This window comes from Lissotriton vulgaris, chromosome 11 (assembly GCF_964263255.1).
Source record: "Lissotriton vulgaris chromosome 11, aLisVul1.2, whole genome shotgun sequence".
NCBI lineage: Eukaryota > Metazoa > Chordata > Amphibia > Caudata > Salamandridae > Lissotriton > Lissotriton vulgaris.
Genome location: NC_141699.1, coordinates 668,490,817 through 668,509,861, shown reverse-complemented (window position 1 = coordinate 668,509,861; position 19,045 = coordinate 668,490,817). Strand labels below are relative to the sequence as shown.

At 42.7% G+C, this 19,045-nt stretch overlaps 1 protein-coding gene across 2 annotated transcripts in view; it reads right to left on the bottom strand.

The window, feature by feature from the left end:
• Positions 1-19,045, bottom strand: part of LOC147683309 (nuclear body protein SP140-like protein) — a 768,218-nt gene that overhangs the window by 245,784 nt on the left and 503,389 nt on the right. For both annotated transcript variants that reach the window (XM_086943760.1, XM_086943761.1), the window contains exon 12: positions 2,382-2,447. In XM_086943760.1, the coding sequence (XP_086799886.1) occupies positions 2,382-2,447 (66 nt within the window). The remainder of the gene's footprint in view (positions 1-2,381; positions 2,448-19,045) is intronic.

Genomic DNA, 19,045 nt, shown 5'->3' with positions numbered 1-19,045 from the left:
CATGTATGTGTGTCACATGGCGCACAAGCATGAATCAGGGGTGCAACAGGGTGTCAAAGTGACACCCTGTCCCCCTTGTCAATTCGGTAATTACCGATTCGGTAATTGCCATTGGTTCCTATGGGCCTCAATGCCCATAGGAATCAATAAGAAAATCAAAGGGGGGAGGGAGAGGTGGTGCTGTGTGGCACCGAGGTGGACACGTCCTCCTCTTGCAAAAGTACTTGTAATCAAAAAGGTCCACCTCAAAAAAAGGGGGGCTTAATGCGTATCCTGTTGTTCTTGGAATACACACATATGGTTAAAATACCCCTCACACACCAAAAGGGCCCTTGGTGTCATGCTTCATCATCGGGGTCTTCCCGCCCGGCTGCCGGACGGGGCAGTGCTGCAACAAGCGACTACGCTGGAGCACCTTTATAAATTGTGGGTGCTATGTGAGTGTCAGGGGTGATAGACTAGTGATGTTAAAAAATACCTGGCCTAGTGATACAAAAACTATTTAATAAACACTGGCTGGTATTGTTAAAAAAAGTGGTGTCGGAAAGGGTAAGCGGGTTTATGAGCTTACTTTCCTGTGTGGGTCGACATGTTTCGGGGGATTACCACGGAGGCCACGGACGGAGGAGGAAGCACAACGAGGCTGGGGGTTGATTGGACTCCTATAATACCCTTCGATCTAGTGTTGGCCCATGAGGCACTGTTCCTCATCATAATGAGCATACTACATGAGTATCTCACTACATAGTTAGGGATGTGTATTGAAATATAAAATATATATACATACACATTGATCCCTTTTTTCACCTTTTTGTAATTAGACCCACTGTGGCGACACACTAGTGAGTGACAGGGGGATCTTTTACCCCGGTCCTGACGAAGGGGCACCCACAATTTATAAGGGTGCTCCAGCGTAGTCGCTTGTCGCAGCACTGCCCCGTCCGGCAGCCGGGCGGGAAGACCCCGATGATGAAGCATGACACCAAGGGCCCTTTTGGTGTGTGAGGGGTATTTTAACCATATGTGTGTATTCCAAGAACAACAGTATACGCATTAAGCCCCCCTTTTTTTGAGGTGGACCATAGGAATCAATAGCAATTACCGAATCGGTAAATACCGATTCGGTAATTACCGAATATTGCCGAATCTTTAATTTATTCGGTAAATCTACCTACATAGCATTTACCGATGTGTAAATACCGAATCGGTAAAATACGGTATTTACCAATCGGTAAATACTAATTACCTACATCGGGCCCTTGATTCTTCAAAATGTTTTTGTCCCCTTCTTAATTTATACACAGCTCATCATTAATTCCGTTTGTGTGACAATGTTATTAGGCCAATGTTAATGATTTGCTTTGAGTTATTTTGAAATTATGTGGAATAATAATATGCTTAGTCTAGACATTTCAAAAACCCTAATTTCTGGACTTATGTTCACCTTTGAAGGCATTTCATATAATTGTGTTTACATAAGTTTAACATGTAGATTCATAATCAGAGGCATGTGAATTGAAAATTAATAGCTTTGAACAATGTATACAAAAGTAGAGATAATCAGCCCAGTTGATGCCACACTTGTAAGAATGTTCTTTTAACATGATTAACTGATAAATGAGTCTTAGAAGGGTCTAATGAGTTAGGACAGTGCCTGGGTTTGGATTTAGGACATCATTTATGCTTTAGTGTAGCCAAACAGCTGCAGAGGACCGCCTCTTCCACCCCATCTGCAGCCAACCAGGATAAGTGTTCTCCATCTAACAAACTCGTGGGCATTTACCAAAACTGTTTCTTCGGACACTGCAAGAGCTCTCTCTTTGAAACTACTCACTGCCACCTGGCCAAAGATGGCACAAAGAAAAACTAAAAGATGGGGTTGTTTTGCCATTGGGAGTTTGTTCACAGCAAGTCAGGTACAATCATATGTGTTTCCTCCTGTTCAGGTAAAGGTTTGGCATCCATGTTGTCAGAACGCACATTTTAAACAGGGCAGACCTTTCTCTTCGCTATTTCCACCAGTGTTTGACAGCAGTCATGATTTTCAGAAATAAGGCGGGAAGCTATTAGTGGCAGACAGGAAATCTGCCAACTATTGGTAGATTCACTATCGCAGCTCACCTCTAAATTGTCACCTTAATCTTTCTAACTAGTTGTGATGACACTCCACCATGATACAACTAAAATGCCTAATAACCGGCTTACTACTAAAGCCCTTGTAAAGCATAGGAAAGCGAGTAAAATCACATTTTTAACACAGCATAGCTGAAGTATTCTCCAGGCACTAATGTTATGGCAGTGGTTCTTTAGACGCGACACATTTTTAGCAATGGTAAGAGGGGTATAAAGTTGTAGAGATGTATGATGGAATTTACACCTACCTCAGGAGCGTCTTCTGTGCACAATACGCAGTCACATTTCCTTGGGTGAACAATGAGATATCCTTGCTGCAAGTCAACAAAAACAAATGATAATGAAATGTTTAGTACCTGCTAAAGACAATGCATCATGCTAAGTTCTATCAGAGAAATGGAGGCTATCCACCAGTGCTTAATAGGTAAAACAATTAAGTGCCAGGACTCTCGTTAAGAGGCCTCCGAAGCTTACACCACCCATTGACATTGCTGGCGTTGCCAGTGACAGTAGCCAACAAAACTGCTAAACAGCAAACTGCTACAAGTGTGACAATTAAGACTATTCCAGGCCCCCAAAGATATAAAAATAGCTGGTCAGCATGTATTAGTTGTTTTTATTGTATACTGAATTAATAAACGATTGCTGTTCTACTCATCTTAAAATCATACAAACAGCGCCACTATGTGGTAGGTGTCATACATGCCGGTGTTAACAATTAAGTGCCGGTGCTGAGCACCGAAAACCCCCGGCCCAAATTAAGTGCTGTTTTCCACTCAAGGGATTATCTACTTTAGAGAGATGATAAGAGTACAAATCTAGAAACAGCATGCAAAGTAACCTTGTGAACAAATCCCATTTGTACAGCTTGGATGAGGCTCACACTGCAGGAAGACACGCCTTAGGAGCACATCACTTTTGGGCAACTGGGGTCCGATGCCTCTTGGCCAGAAGGGTTCCGATCGACTCTAACACAGGGAAAACGAAATGGATGATCTAGAAAGCTGCCACCAAATATAGTGAGTGACAGAATGTTTAACATGCAGTGAGCAGTCTCAAGCCATTGGTCACCCTTTCTGCATAAAATGATTTGTGCTGAGGTCATGGGAATTATAATGGCATTTCCTTAGCAGGTGTTTCCTTTTGGCAGAATTCTCTGAAATGTATTTATTGGTGGGTGTTAGTGACCCAATGGGAGAGTGTGCTTTGATTTGAGAAGACTTTGAGAAGATGTTACATTAATAAGCAGCCTGGATCATGTATATCTTTAGCTCCCTGAATGATAGTATCCCATAAATAGATAGCTCATCGGAATACAATAAATTCCTACATATGAACCTTTTGTATTGGAGATAGTCAATACAAATTATACAAACTACTTCCTAGGGACAATACTCTAACAGCAAAAGTTAATATATTACTAGCTTAAGAAACACTTAAATGTGTTGAAATTTAAAAGCATCTCCGATTTCTTATGTTATCATTAAAAAAAATTAAATTGCTGATATTGTTTTAGAAACTCTCTACAAACTATAAGAAGTATACCTTCTACATGGGGCCAAAAGATGTTCTCTGCCTTTCTAAATTTGTTAGCATTGTTTTTATATTTTTGATTGACTGGTATGTACAGCACTGCAGTGATCTAGTATGCTAGGACGAGGATCAACATTTATTTTTATATGTGGCTTGAATGAAGTGGCAGGGTTTTCCTTAAAGATGTGAGCTGGACAATGCCTTGTTGACATTGCTGACTTATGGATGGAATGACAGGGAATGAGGCATCTTTCCTGCTAGTGTAAGGAGGGAGGGCCAAAAGGAAATCGATAGGCGCAAGTGGGTGGGTCTTAAGGGAGGAGCACACCTGTTATTTTACCGCAGACTCTTGAACTATAAAAGGTGTCTATTGAGATTTCACATTCTGTCCTAAGGGGAAAGAGGAGAGAAGGAGCAGCTAATATCGTTTGGTAGTTTGGGCAGCTGGAGCTGTCTGAGGTCCTATTGGGAAGATCAGAGAGGCTTTCTATTGTGCTTTCCACACCAAACAAGACTGGAAACGGTGAGTGGTTTTCTTCATCAAGTTTATTCTGGGTTCAACGAGCCACCGAGGCCCCCACATGACTGGAGAGCTCCAACTGTCAAGGGTGGAACTCTGATGCTCGTGAGCAGCTATGGCAACATCACAGGGAACGTGTTTCACACGACTCGACTAACGAGTCCGAATTGGTTAGACACACCTGACACTTTCACCACCTTGCTGGCATTCTACCAATGGCCACCAAGTACCATAAGAGCACCTCCACAAACCTTATTGATACGCACAGAATCACCATACCCTGCACTTTCTTTTTTAACAAAGTCTGTATTCTTAACACGAACCATGTCGCCAGGGCACAGCAGAACAGGTCTCACAGACTTCTTAAGATCATATCTATTTTTAATTTTCTCTTGGCCCACTTCCAACCTGGACTCCAAAACCCCTTGATCCACCCAGCATGAACTTTTGTCATGAACAGTCTTGAGTAACCAGGCAGGATACAAAGCGGACGTGGCATGTGACCTCTGAGAGACACAAAAGGTGCAACTTTGGTAAGAGAATGTGGTGTGGTGCGATAAAACCACAACATTGCCTGACCGCAGCCTCCACAGCAAAACCGTTGTTCCTTGCCCACTTGATGCATTCCACAACAACCCTATTCATCCTTTCCACCAAACCATTGATTTGTGGATGGCAAACAGAACTCCTCAAATGTTTAATTCCCACATCATCCAGAAACATGCTCATCGCTTAGTTCACAAATTGTACTCCATTATCAGACACAATCACCTCTGGGAACCATTCTCTCATAAAAATCTCCTTTAGGAAATTCACAGCAACGCAGTGGGTGACGCACAAAAAACAAACTTCTGGCCATTTACTATGGTAATCCATCAAGAAAATCGCAAAACATAAATGGTGAGGAAGAAAATTGAAAGGTCCCACCAAATCTATTCCAACCTTCAACCAAGGCTTCTCAGGAAAAGGAATGGGTTGTAACGGTGGTGTGACAACTTGGTACCCCTTTTCAGCCCCAGCACAAACAACAGACTCTTTAACGACTGACTCAATGTCTCTATCGATGGATGGCCACCAGAAGTGTAATCTGACACGCCTCTTGGTCATTGTAGACCCTAAATGCCCATCATGGGCACAGCACACCAGTAGAGGATGAACTCCAGCAGGAGGTACACACCTGTCATCTCTCATAATCACCCCATCTTCAATTGACAAATCCTCAGCAATTTTACAAAACGGTTGGTCTTCAGGAGACACACACCTTTCTCTGGGCCAACCTTTCACAATGTATTCCTAGACTTTGCACAGCACAGTATCCTCAATCTCCACCTTCTTCCACTCACTCTCGCTACATGCTTTGTTTACCACAGCATCAGCATATGCAATGAAACAATCCTCTTTGTCCTCCTCCACATCAATCCTTTCCTCTTCATGGATAGGAAGTCTGGAAAGGATATCTGCCCTGACATTATCCTTTCCCGGAATGTGTTTCACAACAAAATCATATTTGAGTAATTTAGTAGTCAGGCGTGCTATGCGTGGTGTGGCTTACTTGAGTCTGTCACCCCCAAGAATCTAGACAAGGGGCTTCCGTTTGTATCACACATTTTCTGCCCCAAACGTAACTCCTGAATTTCTCACACGCCCAATAGCATGCCAATAACTCTTTTTCGATCACTGAGTAATTTAGCTCAGGATCACGCAACACTCTGGATGCATAACTAATGGTCATTTCACCTTTCTCCAGACTCTGAGTCAAAACAGTGCCTAAACCATAATTACTGGCATCTACTGTAAGATGCAAAGTACACACAGGTCGTAGGTACTAAGGGTTTTAGCATTAATCATCTCGGACTTGACCAGCATGAACGTGTCTTGATAGTTATCGTTCCATTAAAACGGGACATTAGCTCTTAACATACTTGACAGAGCCTTCATCTTAGAAGCATATCCGGTATAAAACGTACCTAAAACTTGCCCAACCCCAAAAAGCAGCTCATCTTTGTTCCTAGGGCTCGGGCAATCAACCACAGCATTCACCAGACCAGGCAGAGGGCTAACGCCTTTGTATGAGACCATGTGTCCCAAAAACTCAATTTCTCTCCTTAAGAATTCACGCTTTTCTTTTTTAACAACAACACCCTTTTCTTCAAATGTCCAAAGCACTGCCTTCAAATATTCCTCATAATCCTGTAAATGTTTAGAGAAGATAAGAACATCATCTTGAAAGATGACAACACCTTTAACACCATATAGAATCTGTTTCATTAGGCGTTAAAACACCAATGCAGCCGATGCCAGGCCAAACGGCATCCTGCAAAACTGGCAAGAACCGAATGGGGAATTAAATGTCGTGTAATGGCGACAGTCATCATCCAACACAACTTGGTGATAAGTTGAAGCGAGGTCGATCTTAGAGAACCACTCAGCACCTCTCAATTCCTCCAAAAGGTCGCTAATCTTGGGAAGAGTGTGGGAATCGACTTAAATTTCTTTATTTAGACTTCTTAAATCAATGCACAAACAAATATCCCCATTATGTTTGCGAACAACCACCAAAGGTCTCAACCATAAGCTAGATTCTATGGGTTCAATGACCCCACTATTCTGTAATCTGTCCAATTCTTTCTTAAGATCTTCCCTGAGACTGTAAGGCACAGATCTACCCTCATGCTTGATAGGGATAGCCTCTTTTTTTACCTTAATTCTGTGTTTGGATCCCACAACCTTACTGAAATAGTTGAAAAACACCTGCGGGAACTTATCTTCCAAACACACTGGAGTTGGAATGTCTTTGATAACCAGAAATTTTTCGCTAGTGCCAGGTCTCAAAGCCATACTGAAAAGTCCCTGGTGGTACCACCCAAGAATATTCAGACCTCGCACAGCAACATAGATATGCCCTTGGATCTTACGCCCCTGAACTCAAGCATGTCTTCAATTAATCCTTCCAACTCAAATCTTCTCCCCTCATAGGACACAGGCGCTCTGTCTGGAGGACAAAGTGGCCTATCACTCCATGTGTTTTTTAATAATTCATAGGTGATCATAGAAATCCTTGCACAAGAGTCCACCAATACATTGAGACTCTTGCCTCCCACAAGCACATCAACATAAGGATCCACACAATTATTTGGGTCCCCAGAGACAATATCACCATCAGTAACAACCAGAATCATGTCTTGCAAATCCTTCAAAATTTCATGTTCACTCACTGAACTTCTTCCATCACACAACTGAACTTGGCCAGACACTTTTGCAAAGTTACCAATTTTACCGCATTCACGACAACCCACACTCCTGGCTGGACAAGCTCTGTTGTCCCTTCCATGTGGCGCATAACAACACCTGTAACAAATATTGGATTTGTTAAAGAAAATCTTCTCATACACCTTGTTTTGTTCACGTGAAACAATGCTAGCTGCAACTGCATTTACAGACTCCTTGTTTAAATAGGTCACATTGAATTCTTTGATGGATAATTGTGCCAATTCGACACTTTTCGCAACCCTAATAACAGCCTCCAGACCAGGATTTCCCACTGTTAACAGCTTTTGTTCAATGTGCTTGTCCCAACAGTGAGTGATAAACTGGTCCCTTACTAACTGGTCATGATACTTGCCAAATTGACATTCTGCACAAAGTTTTCTCAAAGCACTTATATATGTGTCAATATTTTCACCATGTAATTGTGCACGTTTAAAAAATGTATGCCTTAGCACAACTAAACTAGGCTTGACATCAAATTTTACAATTAAATTTCCAACTGCTTCCTGGTACTCATCAATCACTTCCCCGTCACCCTACACTACATCAGGAAGATGTTTGAAAGCTTCTCTGCCTTTAAATACCAAGGAGTGTAGCAGCAGGCACGTTTTCCTTTCAGCCCTGAAACGTGACGCACCAATTGCTCCAAGGTAAGTCTCAAAAGCATCAAACCACCGTCTCCACTGAATCTGTGGACTTCCTGGACTCTCTAAGAAAGGTGGAGGTGGATTAACAGATTGCATAATCCCAGGAAGCTCAACTATGTAGAATGCAAAGGTAATAGTGCTACCCACAGCTATGTGCCCTTAACAGATTTACATAACAGAGAGCTTACATAGCCAGAAATGCAACTTAAAAGAAATACAAAAACAGAGTTCAGACTGGTGTGACCATCACCGCAGTAAAGTGATGCGCAAGAATGTACGTCGTGACATCCAAAGTAAACTGACTTAGGTGGGCATGTTACCGATCTTGGGCCCACATGCATCATCCCGGGATTTTGCGAGTTCTAAAGTGCGAAAAATAGCGATTCGCATTTTAGAATTCGCAAAACGGGATGCATGATTATTTTCGGTAAATTTATGCGATTTGGTAAAAATCGCAATTTTTACCGAATCGCATAAATTACCGAAATACAATTTGCGAATTCGCTAATCCCATTGGTTCCTATGGGCCAAAAGGCCCATAGGAAGCAATGGGAAGGCATTAGCAAATAGCGATTTTCACTTTGAAAATCGCAATTTGTTAATGCATTTCATGGGTGCAGGGGGGGGGTCCAAAGGACCCCCCCATGCACCCCTGAAATTTATTTTTCGCATCATGTTTCACACACACATGTCCTAAGGACATGGGTGTCCGTAACATGAATGTTGACAAAAATGCATTTTCAGCGTTTTAAACACTTTTTGCAAATTTACCGAGTGATTCAACCACTCGGTAAATTTGACCCCCTAATTGCGATTTCGCAATTTTAAAAGTAATCATGCATTGCTTTTAAGAAATCGCAAATTTGCGATTTCTTAAAAGCAATCGCAATTTTAGAAATCGCAAAAATGTTGCGATTTCTAAAATTGCTTGATGCATCCAAAAAAGCATTTTTGGAATCGCAAACGGCCGATTTTAAGGAATCGCACCGTTTGCGACTCCAAAAATGCTTGATGCATGTGTGCCTAGGTATGTGGCATGCCAAACACTCACCTGGTGTGCGTGTCACCGCAGTGTATGCTGCTGGTGTAAAGTGCTTGTGAAAAGATAAGTCGACAAATCTTGCTGATCGGAACAATCAGGGAAAATCGGCATTCGCACCACACAGCTCCGCAATGTTGATCCCAGGAATCTGAGTGAAGCAGACATGCGCACTAATGCTGAATCAAATTCTGGAAACTGGTGCGCTGAATCACCTTGTATGAAAAGCACACACCACACACTTCACCTTTAAACTCCCAGTAGAATAGTGGAACAGACACTAACATCGGCTGTGTTGCGCTTTACCATGAGCTGCTGACAATCACGAACGACTGCCACAGTATCTGTTTGCGAGTGACCTAGACGTACAACCGGCAGTGTCTGCGTGCGTTTGAAATCATTTGCGCAAGATGTCTGTGGCACTGCTCCAGCAATAAAACCACTTGTGCTGCACCAGACACTTTCCGCCAGATCTCATATTGTGAAGCAAACTTCCGACTCCACATCCAACGGCTCGGTCAAGTCTTGAGTGACATCGTCTTTTCAGCCTCGTGCCTCATCAAAGTAAATTTTGTGAAGAATAATTCAGTCTCCATATCCAAAGAGTTTCTTACGTCTTGAAAGGCAGAGTCTTTTCTTCTTCGTGTCCAATCCAAGCAAAATAATGTTGCGGTGGTTCGCCCAGTCGTCGCCAAAGCTATATTGTGCTTTCTGCTCCAAACAAGACAGGAAATGGTGAGTGGTTTTCTTCATTAAGTTTGTTCTGGTTTCAACGAGCCACCGCTGCCCCCACATGACTGGAGAGCTCCAACTGTCAAAGGTGGAACTCTCATGCTCATGAGCAGCTATGGCAACATCATAGGGATTCCAAAGACTGTAATAAACAAACCTTGCTAGCCACAACACTTTCCTTTTATTTTGATGTAAGTAAAATATACCGAATTGGGTAGTGAGTTCATTGAGTGTAATTATTTGCAGCGAACTATCTCTGACTTCCGAAACCTCTACCATCTCCCCAATTACAGTTTGACTGAAATAGTACCTAAAGTTCAGGAAACCAAAAGCCAGACGCAGTACTCATGATAGATACTGCCCAGTGACAAATAACACACAAAGAACCCCAAAACATTGTTTCCAGTTTGGCATAATTTATAGATTCAGATGGTTTGCATTATCCTGCTAGGCATCTAATAGTTGATAATCAAATCGTTTTTAAATTGAGTTACCATAGAAATTGTGATAACAAGATCCGTGGTAATTCTGCGGATTGGTGAGGGTGTGCCTGAAGGCTCCATCTAATCCTTTCTAAGGGTACCCCCCCACCACCACTTATAATACGTGATAACGCTGCCCCCATAGTTATAATGCTCCTGGTATCGCACATTCCGGGCGACAAAGTTACCAGGCATTACTCTGGGTCATTAATAATGCACCTTTGGAATCCAGTTATCTACACATCTGTAAAGAGGCAATGTTAGGGACAACCCCACAATGCCCAATGCCTTTTCTATAGATGGGGCAAGTGGCGTGGATCTTAACATAGAACTAACTACTTCATTACACTGTCCGAAGAATCAGTCAATGGCCATGGAATATTTTTCTATAGAGGACTTAAAGCCAAATAGCTTCTATTTTTTAATTTACTTAATTTTTCAGAAGAACTGCAAGTTCCCCTTGTATTTTGATGGGTTTCCCATCGGCACCAACAGCTAAAGAGAGTATAAAACATGAGATCTGGCTCCATACGAAATAAAAACCATTGTTAAATGAATAGTTAACACAGATCAAAAACAGTCAGGAAAGACAGACCCTAGTAGGTGAGTTCAAAGTTCGGCTCTGTAAAAGACGTAAGAGAGCATTACAAACACCAGAAAGAAGGAAACTCCTTCTTGTTGAAAAAGAGCAAAAATTATGGTTTTGCTGATAATGAAGGAAGCTTGTAAAGGGCACTATCACCCCATGGGAGTATCCTGTGGCTAACTAGTAAAGAAATCAGCTGGGGAAACATAGCCAAAAAGAAACATAATAAAAAAGGATGTGCAAAGTCAAATGATCATTAGGAAAGAGAAGTGATGGTTGAAGAGCATTTGAGGCTTTAGAGGCGAGGAAAGAAAAGACGCGCCTGCTCAGATGACTGTCTTGAATTTCAGGAATGATGAGCAGTCATTGAGAGGAAGATCAGAATGGCTGACTATTCTTATAATGTTAGAATCTTAGTTGAAAATATCCAGAACTGAGCAACGAAAGGACCAATGAATCAGGCAGAAGGCCCTTGAACTTACTTCTGCTGGGAACTGGTAGCCAGGGCGTAGAAGGTTAATTAGCGAGTAGGTGAAAACGAAGTAGGACTTGACAGATGACCCGGAATGAGACCAGGCTCCTAAATAAGAAGTAACAATTCAAACATTGGAGGAGAACCAAAGTAAAAGGGCACAGAGCTGAATATGTTTAGATAGGTAAGAACGTGCAATGTTATCAAGGTGTTCAAAACAAAAAACCCCAAACTACACTAAACACAGAGATGAAAGGTTTACAAAAGTGCAGTAGAGAAATATACACAACTATAAGGTTCGACAGATGCTTGAAGTACAAGAGCAGGCAAGGAAAGTTTTGATCTTGTAGAAGAGGCTTTCTTGGTACTATGCCAGCTACTCTACTAAGGAGAAGCAAGGGTTAAGTCATCCAGCTTGGGGTGAGCTAGTCCTCCACATGCAGCTGAAGCTTGCCTCCATCTTTGAGTATAAACTAGGAGCAATTGTGGTATAGGAGATAGAGGCGCAGGTCTGAGAAGAGGGAGGTGCACAGAAATGATACAGTGAAAGAGTTGCAGGAAGAAAATAATTTCCTATGGGAGGTGGGGGACGCCAGGATATGGGAAATGGCGTTCTGGAATTCCATTCAATTCAATTCAATTAGCTTTATTTGGTTAAAGTGTAGCTACCATAAAAGCAAATGTACATACACAGATAATAAAATCCAAATTCATTAAAGGCAGCAAAAATTCAATCACAGTTCATAATTACATTAAAACATCATACTTTTTCTTGCATGAATTGATCTTAAAATAAATGTTGCAGCATAAAAACAAATCCCAGGCTCTCTTAGTGTAAACAATAGACTCATAGCAGCATTGCTGGTTTTGGTGTTATATTTCATAAACAATTGTTTTAAATAGACAATTCTAAAATTCAAGTACAAGTCGCATGAAAGTAGAAAGTGAAAAGTGATCTGCTTAGTATGCCCATCACGTGGACACGGGGAGACTGGTCGCTGTTTCATTATGGGGAACACAACTTAGTAGTGAACAATGCCTAGTCTCATTCTTGTTAAAACAAAGCGGTGTGACGGTCTCGTGACTAGTGTTAGATAGCTTTGAAAGCCATTGATATCTATGTGCAAGTGGTAAAGCTGATACGTGGTTTGCTACCCTAATGTTCTCAACCTGCACTCCTAGTTATGGTACATGAAAGTATTCTTTATCTCCTGTTTAGACAACCTTGTTATGTCATTGAATTTTCCAGGGTCATCAGATTGAATAGATCTCTAAAAGCATTAGCTATATATTTAAGCCAGCTATATATTTAAGACAGCTATATATTTAAGCCAGGGGAGCTTAAAATAATTGTCCAATTGTCCAATCGCATAAATATAGTCTCCTCTTTTGACCATATTGATCTCCAGAGCAGTATGGGTCTATGTGCAATCAAGTCTGACAGGTAATTGAGCCCCACTTCGCTATGAATTCGTTCATTGCGAAAGGAATTTTCCTCTATTTGCAATTCTTGGCTGGAATGGTGACCCCAAACCCCTGCGCCATATAGTACAACAGAGGCGCATCTAGCTTTGTAAATATATGTCATGTCTTTGATGCGGCGACCCCCAATTCTGGAATTAATGGTGGAGGACAGGATGAAAAAGTGATCTGCTTATCAGGTCCCTTAGACCACAGCCTGCTCTTACAAAAAGAAATTTAAACATTTCATTTGATTTGTTGAAAAGCATCTGGTTTTCATTTGAGATAAACAGGTTGCCTTTAAAAACCAAATGCTTTATTAAAAAGCAATCCCTGACATGGTGATCTGGTGCCCCAGCAGGCCACACTCCCTGTGATGGCTGCAGTTCCTAGTGGGTCGCTAACTGCAACCTACTTTATTAATATTCATGATGTAGGTCGATTTGAAACCCATTAGGAATCGCTACTTTAGATTTTTACCTTTTTGTACATTAGGAATTATGATTTCCTAATTGTGATTTGGTAGGAATTGCACTCAGGAAATGGCAATTCCGACTTTCTATACATATGGCACTATCCTATGTGCAAATAGGTCGGTTTGGAAAATTCAGATTAAAAGTGGGCTACAATCATGATGTAGCAAATTACGACTCATTTGATTGGAGGTAATCACAGGGATCTTCATGAGTATAATTTCTTCCTTTAATTGTGTTTTTAATCAAATGCCTGAACACATGCCATCTTTGCAAGCCTTCAGCGGTATAGGTAAAATTATTATGTGTATCCCAGTCTGTGGCAAAAATCTTTGACCTATTTGAAGCAGGACTTTTGCTTGCATAAAGATTAGAAATGAATGGGCCTAGTATACACCCTTGTTTAATCGCTCTTTTTAAGAATGACCTTTTTCCACAAATGGCAAATGTAACTCATGTGTAAGATTTGAATGGAACCAGTGCTTTAAGTGGGATGACAAAAATGGGGGGGGGGCTCTATAGGGATGTGGCCTAAGAAGCCTGATTAAAACATATTTATTAGAGACTTTACTAATGCAGCTAACACCATATAATAGATGTGGACTAGAATTGTATGCTTTGTAACCTTATATACAGAATTATGCCTTAAAAAAACATTATGATAATCAGACAGAGTAAGACAATAAACAGTTTCTATAGCACCCTTAGACGGGATTACCAAAAGATCAAGTAGGTCCTTTTAAAAAGTTTCCCATTATTAAGTTAATAATTCTATGCATGAGTAGTTCAGCCAGTCTAGGAATTTTCTTCGAATTCTCAGGCTTATAGTTATCATTTTATAATGGGTCAAAAAGTACCACCAATTTCAGCATGCAACAAACAGTACCTGGAATGGATGAGCTACTCACACATGAAACTAGGTAAATTTAGAGCTCTGGTAAATTTAGAGAATACATCATACACATTATGAGGTTTACAGTTTGGTTTGCTGGTCAGATGCCCTCAAAATCGATAGTTTTAAGGAAGGTGGCTATAGGGCAAAGCACAGGCATGTACTCAAATGAACCGTTATTATTGAATCGGAAAATGCGTTTTGTGAACCGATTTTATAAGAGTGCAATGCGCATTGATTCACCTTCATCCTATTTCCAAACCCAGAAGAGAAAAGTGATTGCCAGCTGCATACGATACGATATTGACTCATACCTAGAGTGAACATCCAAATGTTTCAAACATGGATTTCAAACTGTGAAAAACGCAACAAGTTTCTCTGCACAGATATTGAGTCGGACACTTCTAAAGAGAAACTGTACCAGTTCAGGCTGAAATGGAAATGAAACAGAGCAGGCAATTTGTGAATCAAAGAGAGTTCTGAGAAATATAATAAAACGATGGACATTTTTTTAATAGAGTGCAGCCGCTTGCTCTTCCAGGAGGTCTGTTAAATGCCTTTCCGAACCTGGTCGCTGCTTAGCTATTAAAAAACACTGCTTTATCCAGATCCGCACTGCACAGAGCCCAAGCACAATTGCCTTATCTTTGCAGCTGGTGCGATGACTAGGCTTAGTGTGGGTGCTGGGATGGAGAAGTACCCCACAAAATAATGAATATGCACCCCTGAGTGCCCAACTGTACTGTTGTCTGGATCCCTAATGCTGATTTTTGATGTCATAGCCAAACACGGATCATGCGTGTGTGCAATGACAGGCCTGTCTCATTGATTGCGCTTGTTAGACCGGGAGTGGCACCCAAAGTGCTACCCTTATAGTTGTGGAAGGCTAATGCCATCACCAAGAGTTAAGCAGATCGGTATTGGCAGCATACCATGTAATGATCAATAGGAGTAAAGAACTCAATTTTTTCCCTGTGTCAAAGCAGCGAGGTCTACAGGCTCACTCACCTTTTTTTAGGTTCCACTGCTATGTGCTACCCTTGGCCTACATCAGTTAGATATGAAGTGCTGTGTAGTGCAGCAGTGGTGACTGCACTGGTTGTGTGTGTGCCTGCGAATGGTACAGTTAAGAGTTAGAGCAGTACTGTGCAGTGCATGCATGGTGAGTGCATGTACTGTGCATATTTGTGCCTGCAAGAAGTACCTCACATGAGAGATGTAGTGCCGTGAAGTGTGTCCATGCAGAGTGCATGTACTGGGTGTATGTGAACCTGCGAGAAGTACAATATATGAAGGGTGTAGTGTTATGTTATGTAGATTTGTATGGCGCAGCTTATCACCCATGGGAGTATCCAGGCACCACAAAAAAAGCGTAGGTCTTGTGGTGCTCCTAGTGGAACATCCAGGTTTTTAGCTTCTTGTGGAATTTGAGAAGTGGCGTGGTGGTCCTCATGTGTAGAGGCAGTTGGTCCCAGCTTTTGGCTAGGATGAAGGAGAAAGCGCAACCTCCTTTCCAGCTTCTGCAGATGTAGGAGATTTATGTGAAGGAGAGAGAGGTGGGGCATAGATGTCTGCAGTGTTGGTAGAGTTGCAGTCAACCATTGAGGTAGGCTGGTCCTGAGTTGCGGAGGGCTTTGTAGGCTTAGATAAGAAGCTTAAATGTGCAGCATTTCAGAATGGGAAACTAGTGCAGTTCTGCAAGGTAGGGCATGATGTGTGTGATTCTGGGGATGTCTAGGATGAATCTGGTGTGGGCGTTCAGGATGGTTTGTAGTCTCTGCGTGAATCAATGCTTAATTTGAGCCAGTGGTTTCTGGTGCTCAGCACCGGCACTTAATTGGTTTCCGGTGCTCACCAGCGGTACTTAATTGTCAACAATGTACTTATGACAGTCTGCCACATGGTGGCGCTGCTCATCTAATTTAGAGTTGAGCAGAATAACGGTTGTTTATGAATACAATATACATAAAAAATTACTAATACCTGCCTCCTCAGTCCTTCCTTTGAGCTTTGGGGACCTGGAATAATCAGCTCTGTCGCACTTTCAGGTGAGAGAGATGGTTATTAGTTGTTTTGGCAGCGATGACAGGGGCGATGGGTGGTGCAAGCTGCAGTGGCCTCCTGGTCAGGGCCCTGGCACTTATTATTTTAAAAATCAAGCACTGGCATGAATTGGCTGGAGATGCCAACATTTAGCATGTTGCCTTAGTCAAATCTGCGGGTGATGAAGACCTGGGTGACCATGCGTGTAGTATGCATTGGTAGCCTCTTGAAGATTTTGCGAAGCATTCTGAGCATTTGGAAGCAGGATGCAGTCATGGCGTTGACTTGTTTGTTCATTCAGAGCTTGTCATCAACAATGATGCCAAGGTTTCAGGCGTGGTTTGTGGGGGGTGGCCATCAGATCCAGGTCGGGTGACCACCAGGAAGAGTCCCAGGGGGAGTTCTTCTTTCTGAAAATCAGGATCTCCATTTTATACGTGTTGAGTATGAGGCAGTTCTCTCGCATCCAATTTGCTACGTCGAACATGCAGGCGGTAAAGTTGTTTGTGTCGGTGAGGGAAAGCATCAGTTGAATGTAATCGTCGTAAAAGACTACGTTGAAGTTGTGAGTTCTGATGACGTTATTTTAGTTTTGTGCAGTCTGGGCAAAGTGAAAGTGTGTGCTGGCTGTATGTGTGCCTGCAAGTGACCCTATACAGAAAGGCTACAGTGCTGAACAATTAGAGCAGAGTGAACGTGTGTGCTGAATGTAAGTATACCTGGGGTGGCACAATGCATGGATGTAACAGTGCAACAGTGTCCGCAGTTCAAGTGCGCCTGTAATGGTACATTACATAGAGGACCCTGGGTTCCCTTTTGGGAAGCCCAGGTCTACTAGGGGAAGAAAGACTAGTGGAGGTTGAGTAATCTCCACAGACAAATTTGTGTATTGCTGCATTCCTGAGAGCTGGATGGGACACACTGGAGAAGATAAAGAGAGGCCCTTCATGTACACTTCAAAGGGTGTTCTTTGATTTAGTGAGAGATTACCAGAAAGGGGTCTGGACACAAATCAATTTCGGCGATGGGGCTGATAAGGTAATCATTAAGAGTAGAGCTGGGAGCCTGCAATTTCAATTTACCTTTTAATGCACATATCACTGTGGCTGACATCCTGAACTCTAGGCACTCCCTTGGCCTTTGTTGTGGAACTAACAGCTTTGGAGTTTCTGTTTGCTGTGACAGACAACTTTGCATGAGGAAGAAAGAGAAGAGAAGTGTACAATTCAAAAAATAGAGAACCACAACATAAAACCTCAAAGACCCTGACTCAAAATCACATTTGGTGTCTGGAAATAGACTATATGAAGTGGAGGTTAAGACTCCCAAATTGTTCATCTGCCAAGCAGCCAGACTGGCTGTGTGAGAAGGGGACGCTCTGTAGGACTTCTGCCTTTGACCAGGTCGGGTGCCAAGGCCTTATAGTCTCCCTACTGTGTGAGAGGACATGACCCAGTACCAATGCCTGCCCTGCTTGCCAAGACCAGTGTGCCCTGTAAGGGATTGAGGTCCAGTGAGGAGCCCTGTCGAGAGGACTCCCGGTGCAAGGTGTGAGAAGACGGCTGCTGTACCGATCAAGTGATTGCCTGTTTGCACATCTAAGCGGGCGACCCCTGTATGCCAGAAGAGGGCTGCTGTGAAGAAAGCTGTGAGCTGAGTGGCATGTGCGGAGAGTACAGCCTGCACAGTATCATTGCGGTGACCCTATGTGCCAGGAGGGGCTGCCTTTGAAGTTATTGCTACCAATGAGGGCCAACACCTGTGCGGGACCTTGGCGGTGACCCTGCATTTCAGAAGGTGATGGCGCTATGGTACAGACTGCTATGCATGAGGGGAAGCGCCTTGTTTGGGAGTTTTGCGGCAACCCTGTATGCCATTAGGAGCTCTAGGTATTTAATGTGCTGTGGGGAAAACTTTAACGTTGTGTGGAAATGGGTCAAAGGAACAATCGAGAATTGCATCCAACATGTCCCACACAGATCTGGAGAATCTGAATCAACCCTCTTGCCTCGTTGCAGAACTCAGAACTTACCATGTAGGAGGAGCACCAGTGTCCCTCCAATCGATTTTGGGGCGGCCGTGTAAGCTTATAGAGAGCCTGTGCTCTCCAGTTGCTGCCCGCCTCCCACATACAAACTGACTGACTAAGACTAGAGCCTTTTGCGTGCCCAGGGACGGGGCGCTCGCTGAGAAGCAGCACAAGGCCTCACTGCTGGAGTGGACAAGGTCAGTTACGAGCCAACCGGGCCCTGGTGGAACTCGCTGCAAAGGGTGCTGCAGTGCCAAATACACTTTTGACTACTTTCTATGAGCCAGAGGGGACTCTTGAAGAACTACTAGTGAGCATTCCCTGGATGCAGCCACAGATGAACAAGGAATAAACCTGACCACATTATGAGGAGCGGGTGGGACAGGGATTTGCCATTGAAACGCTAGAGCCCCAACCTCAAGGGAAATTGTTTTATTGCTTAGGAATGTTGTAATCATTCTCTGAATGCGTAGAGTAAGAAATACAATACTCCCCTTATTATAAACCTAAGTATTTGACTGGACACTAATTTATTGATAATCCTGTGTGCTCTTGAAGTTATGAGTTGTGTTCACTAATCTGTTTCTACACAATCAGGCAATGAACTCCCCCCCCACCCCCAGAGGAAGCCTTTGACTATTTGTCCACATCTACAACTAAGAGTTAAGAGCAGAACTGGTATATAGTACATGGTACAGTTGTTCAGGTTCCATAGTAGGATGGACCCTGGGACACC